We start from the raw sequence: 18,627 nt of genomic DNA on the forward strand, positions 1-18,627 counted from the left end.
ACGGACCTTCTAAGCCAATGTCCCTGGCAAATGAATGTGATATTCCTCCTAAAAGCACAGGGAGGCAGTACTGTGTAACTTTAGTCATGCTGTCCAACCATGAAATAAAGAAGAAGAAAGCATGCACGAGAAAGTTGTAAATGGACCAAAGAATGTTCTGTTCATTGGAACTACGAGAAATATTGGTGATTTGTAAGTAAATGCCTTGTTGTTAAGATATAATATGATTTAACAGTAGGTTTCTGATTGAGTCTAACTTTTGTGAGTTGACTGACAAACAATGATAAACAAAACTGACAAACAAATTTCCACATTCAGGGTAAAATCTCTCTCTCTCTCTCTCTCTCTCTCTCTCTCTCTCTCTCTCTCTCTCTATATATATATATATATATATATATATATATATATATAATTGTAAAAACTTGTTTATATATAAAAGTTAAAAAAAATTTTTTAAATGTTTTTAAATAGTCTTGTGTGTGAATGTATTAAAACTACAAATATTCCATGTTGTCTCTGTCACTCAACAAAATCAAGCCATTTTCATGTAAATGCTGTAAGAACTGAGTTCACTTTTTTGAGCTGTTATTTAATTCCTTTAATGGGTGATTATTAGTGAATAAATGGAAAAAGTCAACATCTTATGAATCTTGTCTCAATGAAGGCTCATGCTCAACAAAGTTTTCCTTCAGTCAGTTTTCTTAAAGGAGTCTGTAGTTCTCTTAGCCGAGAACTCCCTTGCTAAACATACAGACGCAACATTTATATTCTTGCATCTTGAAAACAAGTTCTGTCATTGGTTCACTGACTTTCTTTTGTTGACTCTTTCCTGTTGTTAACTTGTTAGTGCATAATAACTTCCTTATACACTCACACATACGCTCAATTCCACTTATTGTCATTGAAGACTACGTTTCTTCTAATGCAACAATCTTCATACATTAAAAGAACACTATGCAAATTTTTTTTTATTTAAATGAGTCTCTAAATGTGCTTTTGTCTTTCACTGGTTCACTATATTAAGCCTATTTTAAGTGTTATTTTAGACCTCGGGATAGTTTTTGCGTACATGCGTCACTCGCCCGTTCATTTTTTATTTGTAGCTGCTGCTCAAATGGTGTCTTGGTAAATATGTAGGCGGTCAAATATTCAGTATCTCTGCTCTCCGTAATTAAGGTAGTCGGTACATTATCAGCTGGAGCAGTTCAAACTAAGATCATGCAATTTAGGCCTCCTCTGCAACATTTTTCCCCTCAGCACTCTAAAAAGTGAAATACTTAATGGTGATTGGCATATTTTTGGCACCTTCAGACTCGCCTTATCACAGTTTTACGAATGGCAGATTAGAAAGTTTGGTGGAGGAGCGGCGGTAGTTCCAACTTCAATATTATTTCATGATGTTAAACTGGTGAAATTACAAAAAAAATATTGAGTGAGAAAGGTTGACATGTTGTGGTTTCATTCTTTGTTTTCAGGGAAATGACTTCAGAGATCTTTTGATGCCAGAAATATTAGACTTTGTCAAAAAACAAAGCCGAACGCCTCCTCTGCAGAAAAGGCGCTTCCGAAAAAGCGTCCAGCTTAACATATATACACACACTTCCTTGTCCACAAATGGTCACCTCCTATAGATTATTTTTGGGTGAGACTTTGTACCAGGTGACATGACTGAAATAGCATTCTCTGTTGCATCAGCCTTCCTTTAAGCCCCCAAAAGTCAAACCAAAGTCACACACAGAGGACATAATAGTGTACAAATGTATAGCTAAATTACTTATTATCTAAATAATAAAATCTTCAACACATGGAGCAGCTAAATCTCAAACCTCCGGAGAATCAACCTTTGAAAAAAATAAAACACAGAACAGAGGAGAGACTGCTGGCAAAAAAATAGAAAGCGACAGATCTCGTAATAAAACAAGAATCAACATAGGCTTGGCTTTTCGGAGATGGCGAGAACCGAGGGATTTGAAGTGTTGTAAAGCGACGCAAGATGGCGTTTTTATTATAGGCCTACAACAGGTGAGTACGTTATTTTATTGAACAGATAATTTGCCATATGTCGCTCTCTAGCAGAGTTCATTGCAAAGCATTGTGAAGAGTCATTTCATTATGGTTGTTGTAGCGCTGTGCTGGAATTTATTTTCAAGGAAGTATCGTGTCTATTAATGGGTAAAGCTACAATAACGTCTCCTAGTCAGCTTGAGATCCTTTCCATCTAACCTGGTTATATCTCTTAAGCTTAGTAGTGATCGTCTAATGAGCAGTAGGATAACCATATTCATCCGCACAGTCACGCAGAGCCGAAGCACAACCAAAACAATGTTCTTCCACTAAATGCATGCAGTTTTGCTTGTTTAACTGCTAGAAGGGCAAAAAGTAACATAGTACCTTTAACTGTGGCCTAAGTATTTAAATAACTTATGGGGTTGTTGTAATGTTAATTTATGTGAATTTTGGATGGTTTAATGAGTAATACATTTGAACAGTGAACATTGAACATTCATTGGTTCACTGACTTCCATCTGTTGACTCTTTCCTGTTGTTAACTTGTTAGTGCATAATAACTTCCTTATATACTGTAATGGAAATTTTTTATTTAGCCAGCTTAAACCATATATGGTGTTAAAGAAACTGCAAGTTGCATATCATCTTCTCCCTCACAGCTGAAGAACGAGTTTAAAATAACATTTGCAGAAAGAACAGTTTGTTCTTCTCTAAAAACAGATGAGCTTGCTTGAACTATGGGCAAAATATATATTTAGTAGTTTTTAAAATGACGTGTGTGTGTGTGTGTGTGTGTGTGTGTGTGTGTGTGTGTGTGTGTGTGTGTGTGTGTGTGCTCGTATAACAAAAGGGTGTTAGAATATGTGTGACAATGGAAATAGAGATAACAGTGTACATGGGCTTATATATCAGAAAACACAAGCTCTAGTACGGAGAAGATAAGAAAGGGAGGTGTAGAAACGGTGAGTTTTCTTTGTATATAAACTGAGCAAAAGGAGAAGTCAGTGCGCTTCTCATTTCAGACTCTGCCTGTTGTGTGAACTGCCTTTCTTGCAAGAAATAAAGCTTATACTTGTTAACCTTTGAGATCTCCAACTGTCTTCCAATTATTGATTAAAGTCAAGAAAGAATTTCCACGACAATACTCACACATATGCTCAATACGTCTTATTCTCATTGAAGAATACGTTTCTTCTAAAGCAACAACCTTCATATTTGAGGTTGAGTGTGGGATAATTGTCCAAATAACTTATGAGGTTATTGTATAATTAATTTATGGGGAATTTGGGTTTAATGAGAACAGTTGAGGAATAAATCTGAATGTTTACATCTCTATTCAATCTGTTTCCCTAGTTGATGGTCTGGAGTCCTGACTGCATCGAAATGAAGCCTTCTGAGAATTTTCTTTGAGTTTTCGAGGGCCGAGACGACTAAGGAGAGAATGGAAACTTTGGTGCTGAGCAAAATAGAGGGATCAGATGTGCTCTTTTGCCAACGGCTGAAATATACAGTGAGAAGTATTCAGGTGCCCGATGGAAGTCCTTCAGATACTAAAACAGAAGCTGAACCATCCATCTCCCACTTTTCAAATGGTAAAAAATTCAGCTGTAATTTGTGTGGCATGGAGTATAAGCGGAGCTTAAACCTGGTGCGTCACATGCGAATACACACAGGAGAAGAGCCGTACACCTGTGAACTCTGTGGGAGGGGCTTCCGTCGTTCAGACTGGCTTAAATTGCACCTCACTATCCATACGGGAGACAAGGACAAACGGAAGCGCGTGAAGAGATTCAGTTGCGATCAGTGTGAGAAGAAGTTTTGTGACTCCACCGCACTCCAAAGTCATTTATACAAACACAGAGGCGAGAGGCCGTTCGCCTGTGCGTACTGCGACAAGATGTTCTTCAGTCAGACTGATCTTAAACGACACCACAGCGATTCTCATTCTGAAAAACAGTTCTGTTGCCCCGTCTGTGGAAGCGGATTCTCACGCCTCTCGACGCTGCAGAAACACATGCGGATTCACACGGGAGAGAGGCCTTTCTCCTGTCCAGACTGTGGAAAGACTTTCCCTTATAAATACTCCCTGGATATGCATCGTAAACTGCATTCAGACAAAAGTTGATGTAATGCAAATTCATGCATATCACATGAATTTAAGATTTACTCTAAGTTATTTTCCTGCACAATGCCAATAAAGAACATTTACATTTTATTACAGTTTTTCTCAGTTGCTTATAGATAATAAATCATGTTAAATTTTTTCTAAAACAAAGTTATACATATATGCACTATGAGTCAATTTTTTTTTTTATAATTCAGGACATGCAGCTTTACAACATTTGATGTCTTGTGATGTCATGTTATTTCCCCCCAAAAAGTATTCTTTAGATAAGGTCTGTAAACTCCTTTCAGTCTCATATCTCATCTCATCACATTTCAAGAAAAGCAATATAAAGGTAAATGGTATCACATATGATTGGGTAAACATGAATGTATAAACCACTCGAAATGTATAATCAGTGTGCGAGACAAGGTTCATCTCTACAAGAAGTCAAATAATTGATTGCCATCTAAGGTTGATTTCATCAAGTTATGGAGAGTAAATGCTCTGTTTAAATTTAAGCATTTGTGTTTCTGTATTTGAATCCTGAAATGTAGCCTTCAGTAACGTCTAAATACACTTTCCTCCTACACTTCTTATAATTTACCTTATTTATGCAGATAACCCTTCATTTCTCTTGACCATATACATTATTTCAATACATTTATAAAACCATATTTATTGAGCAACACGATAAACTCTCGGCATCTGCTGTGTAAATCACGGCAGGAATGTGAGGAACCGTTAAATTTACTCAGAGGGTTCACAGGGGTTGAATTTGAGATTGACACTTTCAAGGTGTAATGTAAACTGGAATGTTCGGGAGGTGCCCAGAGAGAAAAAAGAAAACGTGGGATGATGCGGGATGGAATGAAATGAATGAAACCACTCCACATAGGCCTACAGGAGGATGAGTGGGGAAAAGTACTCAAATGAACATTCTGCTCGCCAGTGATAATAACAGTATGTGACCGTTATTAAGCCACCACAACCTCATTTTATTTCATATATTCATTCAATTTAATTTACATTACTTTCAATGACTTTATGAATTTATACTGATGGTTTTATTGCAGAACAAGAACACCAAAGGATTTACACAGAGTCGGCTACTGTTACAGTAGTGTTGGGGAACACAGTTTGACCCCATAAAGAGAGACCAAAATGTTCAATGGAGACCAGGAGTAAAATTTTAAGTTCAATTAGTTGACAAAGTTTACTGAAGACATGAGTTCTCCACCCTTCCAAACGCCGTAGAAAATGAGAATCCAGCCTCGAACTATATCTTAGAACACAGAAAAAACAATATAGGTACATGACAGATCAGTTTATGTCATTTTCTAAAGGTTCTGCTTGGTTAACAGTAGGCTACGGGTAATTCCAGCAATGTCCGAACATGTTAAGTTTATGCAAATGTGGTTATTTAAAGACAATAAACGTGACACGTTATAAGTTCTCATTCATAAGAAGCTATCGGGATCACTTCTGATCTGTGCGGCTGTTGTTGAGACTGTTTCTTTGGCATGGTCACATGATAGGCATGCCTATCACATTCCTAACTAACAACTCCTGCAAAAACAACATTAGATAAAACACAGGCAATATCTTCCCCTTTAAGGTCGAGTCACAGCACATCGCCAATACATCCACACAGAGCAAACATGAGCTGACATTAACTTCTACTAATAATTCATTGTCTCATTTCAACATATAGTGGTCAATGGTGCTGTAAATCCTAAAGAGTTACGAATGGCAAGAGCAACAAAATACACGGACCTTCCAAGCCAAGGTCCCTGGCGAATGAATGTGATGTTCCTCCTAAAAGCACAGGGAGGCAGTACTGTGTAACATTAGTCATGCTGTCCAACCGTGCAATAAAGAAGAAGAAAGCATGCACGAGAAAGTTTTAAATGGACCAAAGAATGTTCTGTTCATTGGAACTACAATAAATATTGCCGGCTTGCAAGTAAGAGCTTTGTTATTAAGATTTAAAATTGTTTAACAGTAGGTTTCTGACTGAGTCTAAGTGTTGTGAGATGACAAATAACGACAAACAAATCTGACAAACATTTAGGGTCTCTCCCTACGTTATTATGACCAAACGTCCTCGCAAGGAAAGTCTTACCATTAAAATGTTTTGGTCCCCATGAGGAAAACCGCTTTAAAAATCATACGAAATTATGTTTTTTGAAAATGTTAAAACCTGTGACGAGTAGGTAGGTTATGTCTATGGACAGTCCCCATATAATATGGTAAGTACCGGTAATCCAACATTGTGTTTGTTTGTGTGTGTGTGTGTGTGTGTGTGTGTAGGCTCTCTCTCTCTAGGTTTAAGGGGGGAAATATATATATATATATATATATATAAAAAAATATATATAAAAAAATAAATATATATTTTTTTTTTTTTTTTGTATATATATATACAAAGTTTTCCTTTAGTCAGCTTACTTAAAGGAGTCTGTAGTTCTCTTAGCCGAAAACTCCCTTGCTAAACATACAGACACAAAATTCATATTCTTGCATCTTAAAAACAAGTTCTGTCATTGGTTCACTGACTTTCTTCTGTTGACTCTTTCCTGTTGTTAACTTGTTAGTGCATAATAACTTCCTTATACACTCACACATATGCTCAATTATTCTCATTGAAGACTACGTTTCTTCAAAAGCAACAACCTTCATATTTGAGGTTGAGTGTGGATTAATTTTCCAAATAACTTATGAGGTTATTGTATAATTAATTTATGGGGAATTTGGGTTTAATGAGTACAGTTGAGGAATAAATCTGAATGTTTACATCTCTATTCAATCTGTTTCCCTAGTTGATGGTCTGGAGTCCTGACTGCATCGAAATGAAGCCTTCTGAGAATTTTCTTGGAGTTTCGAGGGCCGAGACGACTAAGGAGAGAATGGAAACTTTGGTGCTGAGCAAAATGGAGGGATCAGCTGTGCTCTTTTGCCAACGGCTGAAATATACAGTGAGAAGTATTCAGGTGCCTGATGGAAGTCCTTCAGATACTAAAACAGAAGCTGAACCATCCATCTCCCACTTTTCAAATGGCAAAAAGACTTGGGGTAAAAAATTCTGCTGTAATTTGTGTGGCATGGAGTATCGCCAGAGCATAAGCCTGGTGCGTCACATGCGAATACACACAGGAGAAGCGCCGTACACCTGTGAACTCTGTGGGAGGGGCTTCCGGCGTAAAGACTGGCTTGTACTGCACAGCAGCGTCCACACGGGTAACAAAAGAAAGAGCGTGAAGAGATTCAGTTGCGATCAGTGTGGGAAGAAGTTTACTGGCTCCACCGCACTCCAAAGTCATTTATACAAACACAGAGGCGAGAGGCCGTTCGCCTGTGCACACTGCGACAAGACGTTCTTCAGTCAAACCAATCTTAAACGCCACCAGGTCGATTCTCATTCTGACAGCAAACAGTTTTCTTGCCCCGTCTGTGGAAGTGGATTCTCACGCCTTTTTTCGCTGCAGAAACACACGCGGATTCACATAGGAGAGAAGCCTTTCTCCTGTCCAGAGTGTGGAAAGACTTTCCGTTATGAATATACCATGAATATGCATTGTAAACGTCACTCAGCCAAAAGTTGACGTAATGCACATTCATGCATCACATGAGTTTATGATTTATTCTATTTATCCGTTTTTGTTTTAAGCCACATCCCTTTTATTGTTTTTTTTTCCTTTTCTTACTGAATCTCATTATACCTGTTCAGTGCCAATAAAGAGCTTGACTTCACATGATTTCCTTTTTAGTTTTGATTTCATTTGTCGATTTTCTACATTTCTTACATTTTTCAAATTATGCATACAATACTGTGCAAAAGCCTTAGGCACATTTGTATTTATTTATTTTGTATTTCCAGTTATTTATATCTTTTGCTGTAGTGTTTATCTTTAATAATCCAGTGAGATTTGTATATGCACGAGGAGTCTTGACACCTTTTGCATACAAAAATCTCACTGGAATATTACAATTAATGGCAAAATTAATGTTTGGAAATGTAAACTGATATTTCCTACTGACACATTACAGCAAAAGATATACATAACTGGTTTAAAATATTTTTTTTATGGTGAAAATACTAACGTGCCTAAGATTTTTTTTACTGCTTTATAAGCACTGCTCTATGAATATGATCAATTTCCATCATAACCTGATCTCCGTTAAAACACTTTATTTATAAAATTATGTTTTTCTTAATGTATTACTCTCCCCCAACAGATTTTTTTGCAAATCAATTTACTGAGCAATACTTTCAGCATCTTTTGACGACAGACGGGGGCAGCACTGACTGTCTTCGGTTCTGCTACCCAACCGAGAAGTGAAGAATGAAGTGTCAAAAGTTGGAGTTGCTCATTTCTGGTTCAGACTCCGAGGATGTTCCCTTGAACAAGAACATTGCAAGTAAGTGCTTTATGATTAAGATTTAAGATAATTGACCAGTGATTTTCAGATTGAACTTGTAACCTTCAAAGTGAAAACTCAAATATATAGGCATTTAAGTTAACATCTGAATACGTGCATAATGGAAAATAGGGCTGGGTGGACAATATCGATTAAATCGATTTTGTCGATGATGTTTCCCGTTGATTCGTGAGCAAACTTCTTCAAACATTATAAGCAAGCCTGCCATCCAATAATAGAAATAAGCTTTGTTGCTTTTGATATGAAATAAAGTGTCAGCTTTCATATTTTGTCACTTTTATCACGAAATTCATGCAATAAATGCCGTGTTGACGTGTTTTATGCCGTGTTGACTGTATTGAAAGATTTAAATCGTCTTTATAGGTGGGTGTTTAACGTCGCATTTAAATAGTTACGTGGTTTGACAAATGTATTAAAGAACGAACATTCCTCGTTGTTTTTCAGATAATATGAGGTTATGGAAGCTGCAACGGGCCGTTACACTGAAAGCCTTGCTTTTGCCTTTGTAAACATGCACTAGACTGAGGGGGTTTCCATTGCTCTTGCACCTTGTGTCTTTTGCAGCTGCTGGCCTGTTTTTGATGTCTTTGTTCTCATTTCAGTTCTTTGCGTCTTTTTTCTTTCACAGAGAACGCGTGAACGTTCTAAAACGTCCTTCTTTTAGAACGCCGTGTCGTGTCATCCGCAAGACGCGTCATACAAACATTTAGTTTTTTTTTTTTTATTAGCTTATTAGAGCTTATGTCTCGTGCCATGTGCCTTTTAAAAGTTAAAAGTTTAAAAGTTAAGCTTATTTTAACTTGACACATTTTGAAAACCCGCAAATATAGGCAGGTTACTGTAGTGGTGTTTTAAAATGTGTGTGTGTGTGTATATATATATATATATATATATATATATATATATATATATATATATATATATATATATATATATATATATACATACAATTATTTCACCAAGCTGGTTGCTCATTTAAACCCCCACAGTCGTCATGTTTTCATTCCATTTCAAGTTTGATTTTGATCTAAGTGTGGTCTCAGTGGCCTGTCTAATGCATGCATTTTGTCATGCAAATGTATGTTTACATGTCATATATATATACCAGTTCAGTTGCAGAGTGATAGTTACTTTTTTATTGTAAGCTATCAATAATTTTATAATAATAAAAAGATTTTCCATTATGGTGATAAAAAAAATAGTTAGCGAAATTTGTAACAGAACTGAGAACTGGGTTAGGAATAAGGGTTGGTTTAGATGCATGTAATTATGCATACTTTATAGTTATTACTACAGTAACATTTACTTATTATTACAGTGACATTCAGTGTTACCATTTTATTTTACACTTTTTTTTCTTCAAAGTTACTCTTTGCAATGCTATTAGATTAGATGCTAAATCAAAGCAAGTGTACAGTTGTTTTCAGAACTAGCTTTCTGCATTGCCTTTTAACCAACTGATGTTTCTTTAGAATAGTACTATATACAGCTTCTTTAGAATGGCCTATATACAACTAAGGGATAAATATGAGTGATTTATTTCTCAATCTGTTTCTCCAGTAGCTGCTGTTTCTCTTGGTGTCCCGACTGCATCGATATGAAGCCTGTGATCAAAAAGGACGAGTCTGATACTAAACGGGAGAGTTCATCAGAGACCCCAAAAAATTCAGCTGTAAATTGTGTGGCAAGGAATATATCCACAGCACAAGTCTGGTGTGTCACATGCGAATACACACAGGAGAAGAGCCGTACACCTGTGAACTCTGTGGGAGAGGGTTTCGGTGTGCACAATGGCTTAAAATGCACAACACCATCCACACAGGTAACAAACGAAAGATCGTGAAGAGCTTTAGCTGCGATCAGTGTGACAAGAAGTTTTGTGTCTCCACCGCACTCCAAAGTCATTTAACAAACACAGAGGCGAGAGGCCGTTCGCCTGCGCGCACTGCGACAAGACGTTCTTCAGTCAAACCAATCTTAATCGCCACCACAGCGACTGTCATGCTGAAAAACAGTTCTGTTGCCCCGTCTGTGGAAGCGGATTCTCACGCCGCACAACTCTGCAGAAACACATGCGGATTCACACGGGAGAGAGGCCTTTCTCCTGTCCAGACTGTGGAAAGACTTTCCCTTATAAATACACCTTAAATATGCATCGTAAACTGCATTCAGACAAAAATTTATGTGATGTACATTCATGCATGTCACACGAATTTATGATTTAGCCTACGGTTTATTCTAATTTGTTTTCAGCTATGCCCTTCTTATTGACGATTTGTACCTGCACGATGCCAATGAAGAGCTTCACATGGTTTCTTTTTTATTACAGTTTTTCTTAATTGCTTGCATACTACAGACAGTTTAATCACGTTAATAATTTTCTAAAATAAAGTTATACATATGCACTATGAATCTACTCAAAACATGCATCTTGTCCTGTTTTCTCACATTATTTTCCCCAATAACAAAGTTGCTTTTCTTTTAGACATGGTCTGCAAACTCCTTTCAATCTCACATTTCAAGTTTTCACATAAGATGTGCATGTACAAAACACTCAAAATGTATAATCATACACTGCAAGACAAGGTTCCTCTCTACAAGTAGTCACATTTTGTGCCTGTCAATCAAAAAATTTTATTCTTAGATTTTATTTTTAAGCATGCTGTGAATAGTTTGCATTGCAAAGCGAAATGTAGGCTACAAATAGTCAGCAATAACATTTTAAGATTTAAACTGTTAAATTCAAAATAAAAATAAAAAGCTACCATACCCCCTAATCTATCTGAGCTCCATCTCCTTTTCATTATATAATTTGAAGTTTTTATATTTTTTATTATCAGTTATTAAACAGTATTAATCCTTGTTATGACCAACTATTCCTCCGTTTCTTAAGGCAGTCTAAAAGATCGGTCATGTTGTGTGTGATACAATCGCATAAACTCATCAGTTTCCACATGTTCTAATATAATTACCATTTGCATTTTTATTGACTTAATTACTACCTCGTCGTCTTTGTTATTAAAGCAATAAGCTTTGAGTGCAATGCCATTTAAGCCCATTTATTGAAATGGAAGTTTAATTTCATCAAGAGTAAATGGAAAATAGATGCACTTATTAAAGTTAAGCAGGTGTGTTGCTGTATTTTCATCCTAAAATTAAGCATTCAGTAGCCTATCTGTATTCCTATCACTCTCTCTCTCACACACACACACACACACACACACACACACACACACACACACACACACACACACACACACACACACACACACACAGGCCTTATATTTATGCCTTTTACCTGTGTCAATGAGTTGACCGTACATTTAATCCGATTTCTGGAATATATCATTCAATCTATACATTTTCAGTTTACACACAGAGCTCATAAATTCACTCATTCACACAGGATGTGGTATATTACTGTCATCTTACAGGATGTATGTAAATGTGTGAGCCACTGTCTCCATCACATTCTTTCATAGCCTCCCATGTTTCTCTCAGTTCAATAACCCTTTTCTTTCTGTAATTTTTCCTCCTACACTTATTATAATTTATTAAGTTGATGGGAAGAGAACACTCAGTTTCTCTTGACAATCCATGCATGATTTCAATACATTTGTGTAAACACACTTTTACTGAGAATTGTCTCCCTCTACAGGAAGGAAAGGGAAACTACAGCATCTCAGTTATTTCATGGCTCCTCCCACAGTTACGTCCCGCCGCTGACGTTGCACGCAATGGCCACGCCCCCTGCGCGGGATCTTTCTGCCAGACTGTCAGCTCAGCTGTGGAGTCACCAAACATCAAGCCGAAGCACACCTAAAAATGACCGACCAAGGGCTGACGAATGAAGCAGCCGCCGCTGCGTGTAAAGACGGAAACCCCATCACTAAAGTAAGACACTGCTTTTGAGTCCAGAACTAGAGACCTTTCAGATCGTCGCTCATTTCCCTGTTCTCCATTATAACTCAAAGCACTGCAGGAAAATAGTGCGATTCATAACATCTCTCTTACGTTGTTTATTAGTGATTTATCCGCATCTATGTTTGTTACTAAACTTACTTTAAGTTTGTATGTGTAACTGCTTTATTGCTCAGTCAGGTGGAAATGCAATTAAAATATAGACTTGATTCTGTATGGAATGCGGATTGATATGTTAGTAACATATCAATCTGCATTACATTCAGAATCAAGCCTAATTTTTATTACTTTTAATTAACTTAAAGTTACTATGATGACCTTTGACATTTTACACAGATTAAGTGTTGACCTGCGGCTCCTAGAGTATCATACAGAGCAGTGCAAGCGGACAGATTTTACCATAAGGACACAAACTTCATATATCAGGGAATTATATTGTAACACTTTGTCCATTCTTTGAAAAGTCACGTCTTAAACAATCTTAACCAAAAATATGCTATAAAATAACACCTGTATCAGAGAGATGAATAATAATTCATTTAAAGTGCAAACATTTACCAGAGATTCCTATAGACTGATGTTTGATGCATTTGCAAAACGATAAACTACTCTTCTTTTTTTGAGCTGAACTGCAAGATATTACAGAATGACCAGATATGGATTTCCAAAAGCATCATACACAGCCTGAAACTGCATAAGCTGGTTATTTTCAACTCCAAATTCACTGCTGAATAATTTGAATCGACCCTTTTCACATTTACGGGTTTCTCAGAAGCGGAAGTCGTCATAGTTGGGTAAACTTCTATAGTGGTGAATGAGAGACTACATTAAATATATTTTTTGTGTTATACAGAGATAGATACAGAGAGATTGATAACGGCAATTTTTTTGTATTATTTATATTATTATTGATACAGTGTTACTCAAATGTCTGAGACCACTATTCATTTTTTTTTTTATTAGTCCTCCAAAATGGTCTTAGACTTTTGGTTGCCAATGTTGATCATTTTCATCGCCTTATCCATCTTTTAAATTATGTTCTTCTGACCAAAAGTTATTCATGCCACTGCTGTAGGACTTCATGATGCAGCAGACAATGCTGAGGGTTAAGGATCCAGTTAAATCCCTGGATTTCTACACACGCATCCTGGGAATGACGTGAGTTTACTACTATTGTAAAAGATTGCATCTCTCAGCACTGACATTTTCATTTTAATTCTCTCGGTCTTGATCTTTTCATTTGCCCGGTTTCACAGACAAGGCTTAAGCTAGTCCCAGACTAAAATACATGTTTAAGTTGTTTTAACTGAAAGCAACTTGCACTGATATATCTTACAATATGTGCCTTTGTTTTGTCTTTTATCTAAGACACGTTTATAAAAGCTGTTTAAATGGCCAGGGTTAATCCTGGCTTAATCTATGCCTGGTCTGTGAAACCAGGCCATTACTTTATAATATCCAAATGTGTTATGCATGTAGAAATGTTTTGCATTTTAGTTCAACTTTGGCTCATAATCAAAATTGCATATTAAAATGCATTGCAATAATGTAAAATGGGCTTTAATTGCTGACCTTTGCAATGAAGTATTTTTCAATGCGAATGTTTTATTTTAGGCTGTTACAGAAGTTTGATTTTCCCTCCATGCGATTCACCCTCTACTTTCTGGGTTATGAGGATAAGAAAGAGGTCCCTGCAGATGTGAAGGAGAGGACAGCCTGGACGTTCTCCCGCCGAGCCACTATAGAGCTCACACAGTAAGTTCAGATTAAAACCTTCAGCATCAGCCATTTAAAAGTTAACCACCAACCTTCTGCATTGAGTAGAAAAGCCCTTTACCAACCTTACCGTGATATCTGGCAGGTTCTGTTAAGGCAAATTCACACTGCAACCAACAGACGCAGACCAACATTCACCAGATTACAGCACGTCACTTCTCAGACATTCCAAGACCGGCAAATGCCGATTCAACATTTATTAATCTGCGAAAAAGAGAGCTTACAGGGACGCTTACACTGTTACGAAACCCGGTTTCACTTGCTGTCTGTCTGTGTCTGTCGGTGCTGTGTGAATTGGCCTTTACAGTATGCATGGCGTAAGACCTGAAATTTTTTTTATTGTAGAGCAGGGTTCGCAACCTTTGGCACGCGGAGGGATAATCACTGGCACGGGACATTAGCTAAAGAGGAGTCCCTGAAACTTACATACGGATGTACAATTTGAGGTACTTATTCCTTATAGTCACACAGCCAGTTTTAGTAAGTTAATGTGCTACGAATACTATGAAAGCACGTGATTTTATCCTGTGCTAGCACACAGATCCAACAAACCATTCGCGGGGGCCGAGGTGCGCGCTTCTGTGATTATCCCTCTGTGTGCCATAAGCTTGCCGACCGCTGTTGTAGAGCCTGTCATCAGAAGTCCAAAGTGTGAAGCAGTTTTCATGTGCTATTCTGTATTTCTCTTTTCTCTTTTTTTAATCAGTAACTGGGGTTCAGAGACAGATGACAGCCAGTCTTACCACAACGGGAACACAGACCCAAGAGGCTTTGGTGAATATCACAAGCAGAACACAACTTCTCCCTGTCATAGTATCGACTGTGATTGAAGTCGAGCTGGACTATATTTGTGTATATATATATATTTTAGCCTTTTGACTATATTCAAGATACATCTCCAGCCTAAATTGGTGTTTATTAATTTATAGGAACCGTCATTTGGACTAAACAGCCATCTTGCATGTTGCATGTATGAACTAAAAGATACAAAAAATATAGTTAAAATATTTCACTATATGGACACAAGAAACATTTCACCAATATAACAGTTTACATTACTGAACAGCAATATTTACCCACATATATATATATATATACCCACAGACTTCAGTGAACATTTTTGAATGATAATGCAAAACTATTCAAATTCAGATTTATTTTCTTTAATATATTTTTGTTTCTGAACTTTAAACCAGAGTGGCTAATAAAGCAAGTCATTAGGAAATGTAATGTTCAAGTAAGCAATAAGGTACAAGAGGCGTCGACTCCAGCAAAAACATTATTTGATGACGTGAATTCGCTGTATCTCATTAAACACCAGGACAAACTCCAAAACCCCCAAAACCAGACCGGCACATAACGCATCATAACTGCTGATGCCATATTTTTCAGCTTTGGAGCTTCTGACGGTTCCGTAGATGTCACAGAATATTCCATCGAGTTCCGTCTTGGCGATTTGTTTAAAATCAATGCTTGCGACCCTTTTCATCACACTTGTCCCAAAAGCATTTCGCTATCATTGTGACATTCATGATGTACACACATAAATTATATAAACATAAACTTTTATGTTAGATGCGATTAATCGATTGGACAGCCCTATGGCAAATGTAGTCATGGATAAAAGAAGAACGTAATATACTTAAATTACATTATTAACCTAAAAATGTCAAATATATTTATCTTAGGCCATATTGGAATTGCTGTCCCGGATGTCTATGCTGCCTGCAAGCTGTTTGAAGAGAATGGAGTGACCTTTGTAAAAAAGCCCGATGATGGTAAGTTCTTTTCATATTATCCTATATTATATGAAAAGAATTATATGAATATAATTATTTTAGTTACATAATGTTTCTCCACCAGTAACAAACTAGCTAAACTTTCATTTCTAAATATGTTAGTCTCGTGGAATGTACAAATTTAGGATGTTTATATTTGCATGTTTATTATGTTCTTAATAGCATACTCTTAGTATTTATGCAGTATGTCATATGCATATTTTCTGTTTGCATGGCATACCCGGATAACTTTTTTTAAAGGGGTGATGAACTTAGAAATACATTTTTCCTTGAGCTTTTGACATACAAGAGGTCATCATACTATAAGAATATCCTGTAAGTTTCAGAAGTGAAAACTTCCTTGTTAGTCCAATAAAAGCTTTTACTGACACCAGGCACAGCGAACGACAGGTTTTTCAGGGTGTATTCACACCTGCCTTGTTTGGTTCGATTGAATCGAACTCTAGTTCGTTTCCACCCTTGGTGCGGACCTTTTGGGCAGGTGTGAATACAGCAATCGAACTCGGGTGCGGACCAAACAATCGAACCGAGACCCAGCTGAAGAGGTGGTCTCGGTACGGTTCCAAACGAACTCTGGTACGGTTCGTTTACGATGTGAACATGAACCGACCCAATTGCAAGAAAGCACTGCGCCTTTACGTTTATTTAATTATTTGACTGCTCTTATGCTCTTATGAGGATACTTAACACAACGGACATTTTGGCATAATGGCTTGTGTTATTGTTCGTTCAAGTGCGAAAGAGAATTCCTATCCGGCGCGCTGTCTGGCCACACCATACTGTTGCGCGTCGTGTGTGCATCATTGGAATGGAATGAATGAATGAGTGTGTGCATCAGGACATTCACATACAGAGCGTTCGCTTTAGGGTGTACTCACACTAGCCAGTTTGAACCGTGCCCGAGTGCGTTTGACCACCAAAGCGCGGTTCGTTTGACTAGTGTGAGTGCTCCGAACCGTGCCCGGGCGCGGCTCGATTAGCCGGCCCTGGCCCGCTTGGAAGAGGTGGGCCAGAGCACGGTTCAGTTGGACTCGGGCGCGGTTCGCATGCAGTGTGAGCGCTAACCGTGCTGGACTTCATTGTGTTCAGTGAGAGCGCCGCTCTTCCTGTTTATCCCGAAACCGTCGCACAATAATGAAGTAAGCGTGCTCCGGCACGAATGCTGAAACCCTATGTGAGTGCAGGCCAGAGGGGGAGTGGGGAGGGGGGACAATCGTACTCGGACCCGGTTCATGGCAACCGTGCCTAGTGTGAGTACACAGTCTAATCGCGCATAAATGCTTGACGGAACCGTCTTGCAGCACATTGTCGTCTTCTCAATCCGAATTACAACATCGTATAGAATGGTGACATTGTATCATATGATGCTCATTAGTTTCTTCATATTGCGTTTGTAGAGCATAACACAAAATCAGTAAAAGAACGAATATTGCAGTACGAAATATCTCCATGCTGAGCCTTTTTTTTTGCACTTCCTGATTTCCCTACTTGAGAATCCTTGTCCAATGAATGGACGACCTTAGCACATGTGTGGTTTTGTTTACAAATTTTGGTTCACTTGCAAAAAGAGCAGTGTGAAAGCGAACCATACCAAACCAAAAAAACAAACATTTTATTTGGTCCGGACCAAAGCAAGTGAACTATCGGACTTTCCTGGTGTGAATACACCCTCAAAGTGGGGATCTATGATGTCAAAGGGTATCAAACACCGCCTCCGCAGGAGAAGATCAACGCCTACTTCAACACTGCCTGTTTAGCCCCGCCCACCCATTAGCGCATTACATGAAACACATTATAATATGCAAAACTGTTATCCAAACATCACAGTGGGCGTTTACTTCCAAGTCTTCAATGCGGCACGCCTATAAACACCAAGCGTTTCAGGAGCTAGGCTCAAAACCAGGGTAGAAAATAGCCTATTACTTATTCATTTTGATGTTTTTGAATGTAAAAACCAAGCGACCATTAAAAAAGCCAGTTCATGACCCCTTTAAAAATGCAAAATATCCCTTTTTGATTTCCAGATGTCACTGGAATAAGCAACAGAAATACTTTGTTTATTTTCATTTCATTTTCATTCTGTCTGTCTTGCAGGTAAAATGAAGGGCCTGGCCTTTATTCAGGATCCTGACGGTTACTGGATTGAGATTCTCAGCCCCAACAGCATGGTGTCCATCACTTCTTAAAGACTGTTGTTATGCTGTGACCTGATCAGAAGACACTAATTATGAAAATCAAGGACAGTTTGGGATGAAAAAATTGTGATTTCTCTGTGCTCAGTGAAGACAGACAATCTTTATGTATGACAGCGGCAGTGTGTTAGACATGAATTAGGCTGAATGTAACAATATAATGCAATTTGACACCTTTTGAAATTATGCAGTCCTGAGCTCTAAGCTTAACATTCTACTTTATTAAAATAAAATGTTTTTTTGAATTGATGCAGTCCCAGCCCTAAAACCCTACATTTTATTTGTTAAAATAAAGCAAAGAAAGCATTTTTGTTGTGTCACTCTTTTGTTGACTTTGAAAAAAGTACAGTAATGTTATTGGCATGTGCCCTTATTAGGATTTGTA

At 37.6% G+C, this 18,627-nt stretch overlaps 3 protein-coding genes and 1 long non-coding RNA gene across 11 annotated transcripts in view; 3 read left to right on the forward strand and 1 right to left on the reverse strand.

The window, feature by feature from the left end:
* The window catches only part of LOC309486259, a 323,243-nt gene that overhangs the window by 81,936 nt on the left and 222,680 nt on the right, over nucleotides 1-18,627 (reverse strand). The window lies entirely within an intron of this gene.
* Nucleotides 84-4,222, forward strand: LOC309486235 (uncharacterized protein). Of its 4 annotated transcripts, XM_082153501.1 has the most exons (3): nucleotides 448-1,176; nucleotides 1,230-2,969; nucleotides 3,361-4,222. In XM_082153501.1, exon 3 carries the CDS (start codon nucleotides 3,449-3,451, stop codon nucleotides 4,130-4,132), a length of 684 nt encoding a protein of 227 aa, XP_082009627.1. In that variant the 5' UTR covers nucleotides 448-1,176; nucleotides 1,230-2,969; nucleotides 3,361-3,448; the 3' UTR covers nucleotides 4,133-4,222. The 4 variants fall into 4 exon arrangements, with proteins under 4 accessions (XP_082009626.1, XP_082009627.1, XP_082009628.1 ...); XM_082153500.1 differs by lacking the exons at nucleotides 448-1,176; nucleotides 1,230-2,969 and adding an exon at nucleotides 84-192; XM_082153502.1 differs by lacking the exons at nucleotides 448-1,176; nucleotides 1,230-2,969 and adding an exon at nucleotides 2,983-3,263.
* LOC309486224 (uncharacterized protein) lies at nucleotides 5,436-10,981 on the forward strand. Of its 4 annotated transcripts, none has more exons than XM_082153483.1 (3): nucleotides 5,436-6,077; nucleotides 6,934-8,533; nucleotides 10,115-10,981. In XM_082153483.1, exons 1-2 carry the CDS (start codon nucleotides 6,003-6,005, stop codon nucleotides 7,714-7,716), a joined length of 858 nt encoding a protein of 285 aa, XP_082009609.1. In that variant the 5' UTR covers nucleotides 5,436-6,002; the 3' UTR covers nucleotides 7,717-8,533; nucleotides 10,115-10,981. The 4 variants fall into 4 exon arrangements, with proteins under 4 accessions (XP_082009609.1, XP_082009610.1, XP_082009611.1 ...); XM_082153484.1 differs by having other exon boundaries at nucleotides 10,118-10,981; XM_082153485.1 differs by lacking the exon at nucleotides 5,436-6,077 and adding an exon at nucleotides 6,085-6,363.
* Nucleotides 12,273-18,550, forward strand: glo1 (glyoxalase 1). Of its 2 annotated transcripts, none has more exons than XM_082153508.1 (6): nucleotides 12,273-12,448; nucleotides 13,551-13,633; nucleotides 14,090-14,230; nucleotides 14,958-15,025; nucleotides 15,940-16,029; nucleotides 18,145-18,550. In XM_082153508.1, exons 1-6 carry the CDS (start codon nucleotides 12,380-12,382, stop codon nucleotides 18,234-18,236), a joined length of 543 nt encoding a protein of 180 aa, XP_082009634.1. In that variant the 5' UTR covers nucleotides 12,273-12,379; the 3' UTR covers nucleotides 18,237-18,550. The 2 variants fall into 2 exon arrangements, with proteins under 2 accessions (XP_082009634.1, XP_082009635.1); XM_082153509.1 differs by having other exon boundaries at nucleotides 12,302-12,448; nucleotides 13,530-13,633.

The sequence above is a fragment of the Leuciscus leuciscus genome (genome assembly GCF_965113295.1).
Source record: "Leuciscus leuciscus genome assembly, chromosome: 22".
In the NCBI taxonomy this organism is placed as follows: Eukaryota; Metazoa; Chordata; class Actinopteri; order Cypriniformes; family Leuciscidae; genus Leuciscus; species Leuciscus leuciscus.

What these genes read in the sequence shown, in the direction of transcription:
- LOC309486224 (XM_082153483.1), top strand. Translation starts at nt 6,003, where the DNA reads ATGCACGAGAAAGTTTTAAATGGACCAAAGAATGTTCTGTTCATTGGA. An exon ending in TAAATATTGCCGGCTTGCAA is followed by an intron (nt 6,078 to 6,933) that starts GTAAGAGCTTTG and finishes CTGTTTCCCTAG; the next exon opens with TTGATGGTCTGGAGTCCTGA.
- LOC309486235 (XM_082153500.1), top strand. Translation starts at nt 3,449, where the DNA reads ATGGAAACTTTGGTGCTGAGCAAAATAGAGGGATCAGATGTGCTCTTT.
- glo1 (XM_082153508.1), top strand. Translation starts at nt 12,380, where the DNA reads ATGACCGACCAAGGGCTGACGAATGAAGCAGCCGCCGCTGCGTGTAAA. An exon ending in ACGGAAACCCCATCACTAAA is followed by an intron (nt 12,449 to 13,550) that starts GTAAGACACTGC and finishes CCACTGCTGTAG; the next exon opens with GACTTCATGATGCAGCAGAC. An exon ending in GCCACTATAGAGCTCACACA is followed by an intron (nt 14,231 to 14,957) that starts GTAAGTTCAGAT and finishes TTTTTTAATCAG; the next exon opens with TAACTGGGGTTCAGAGACAG.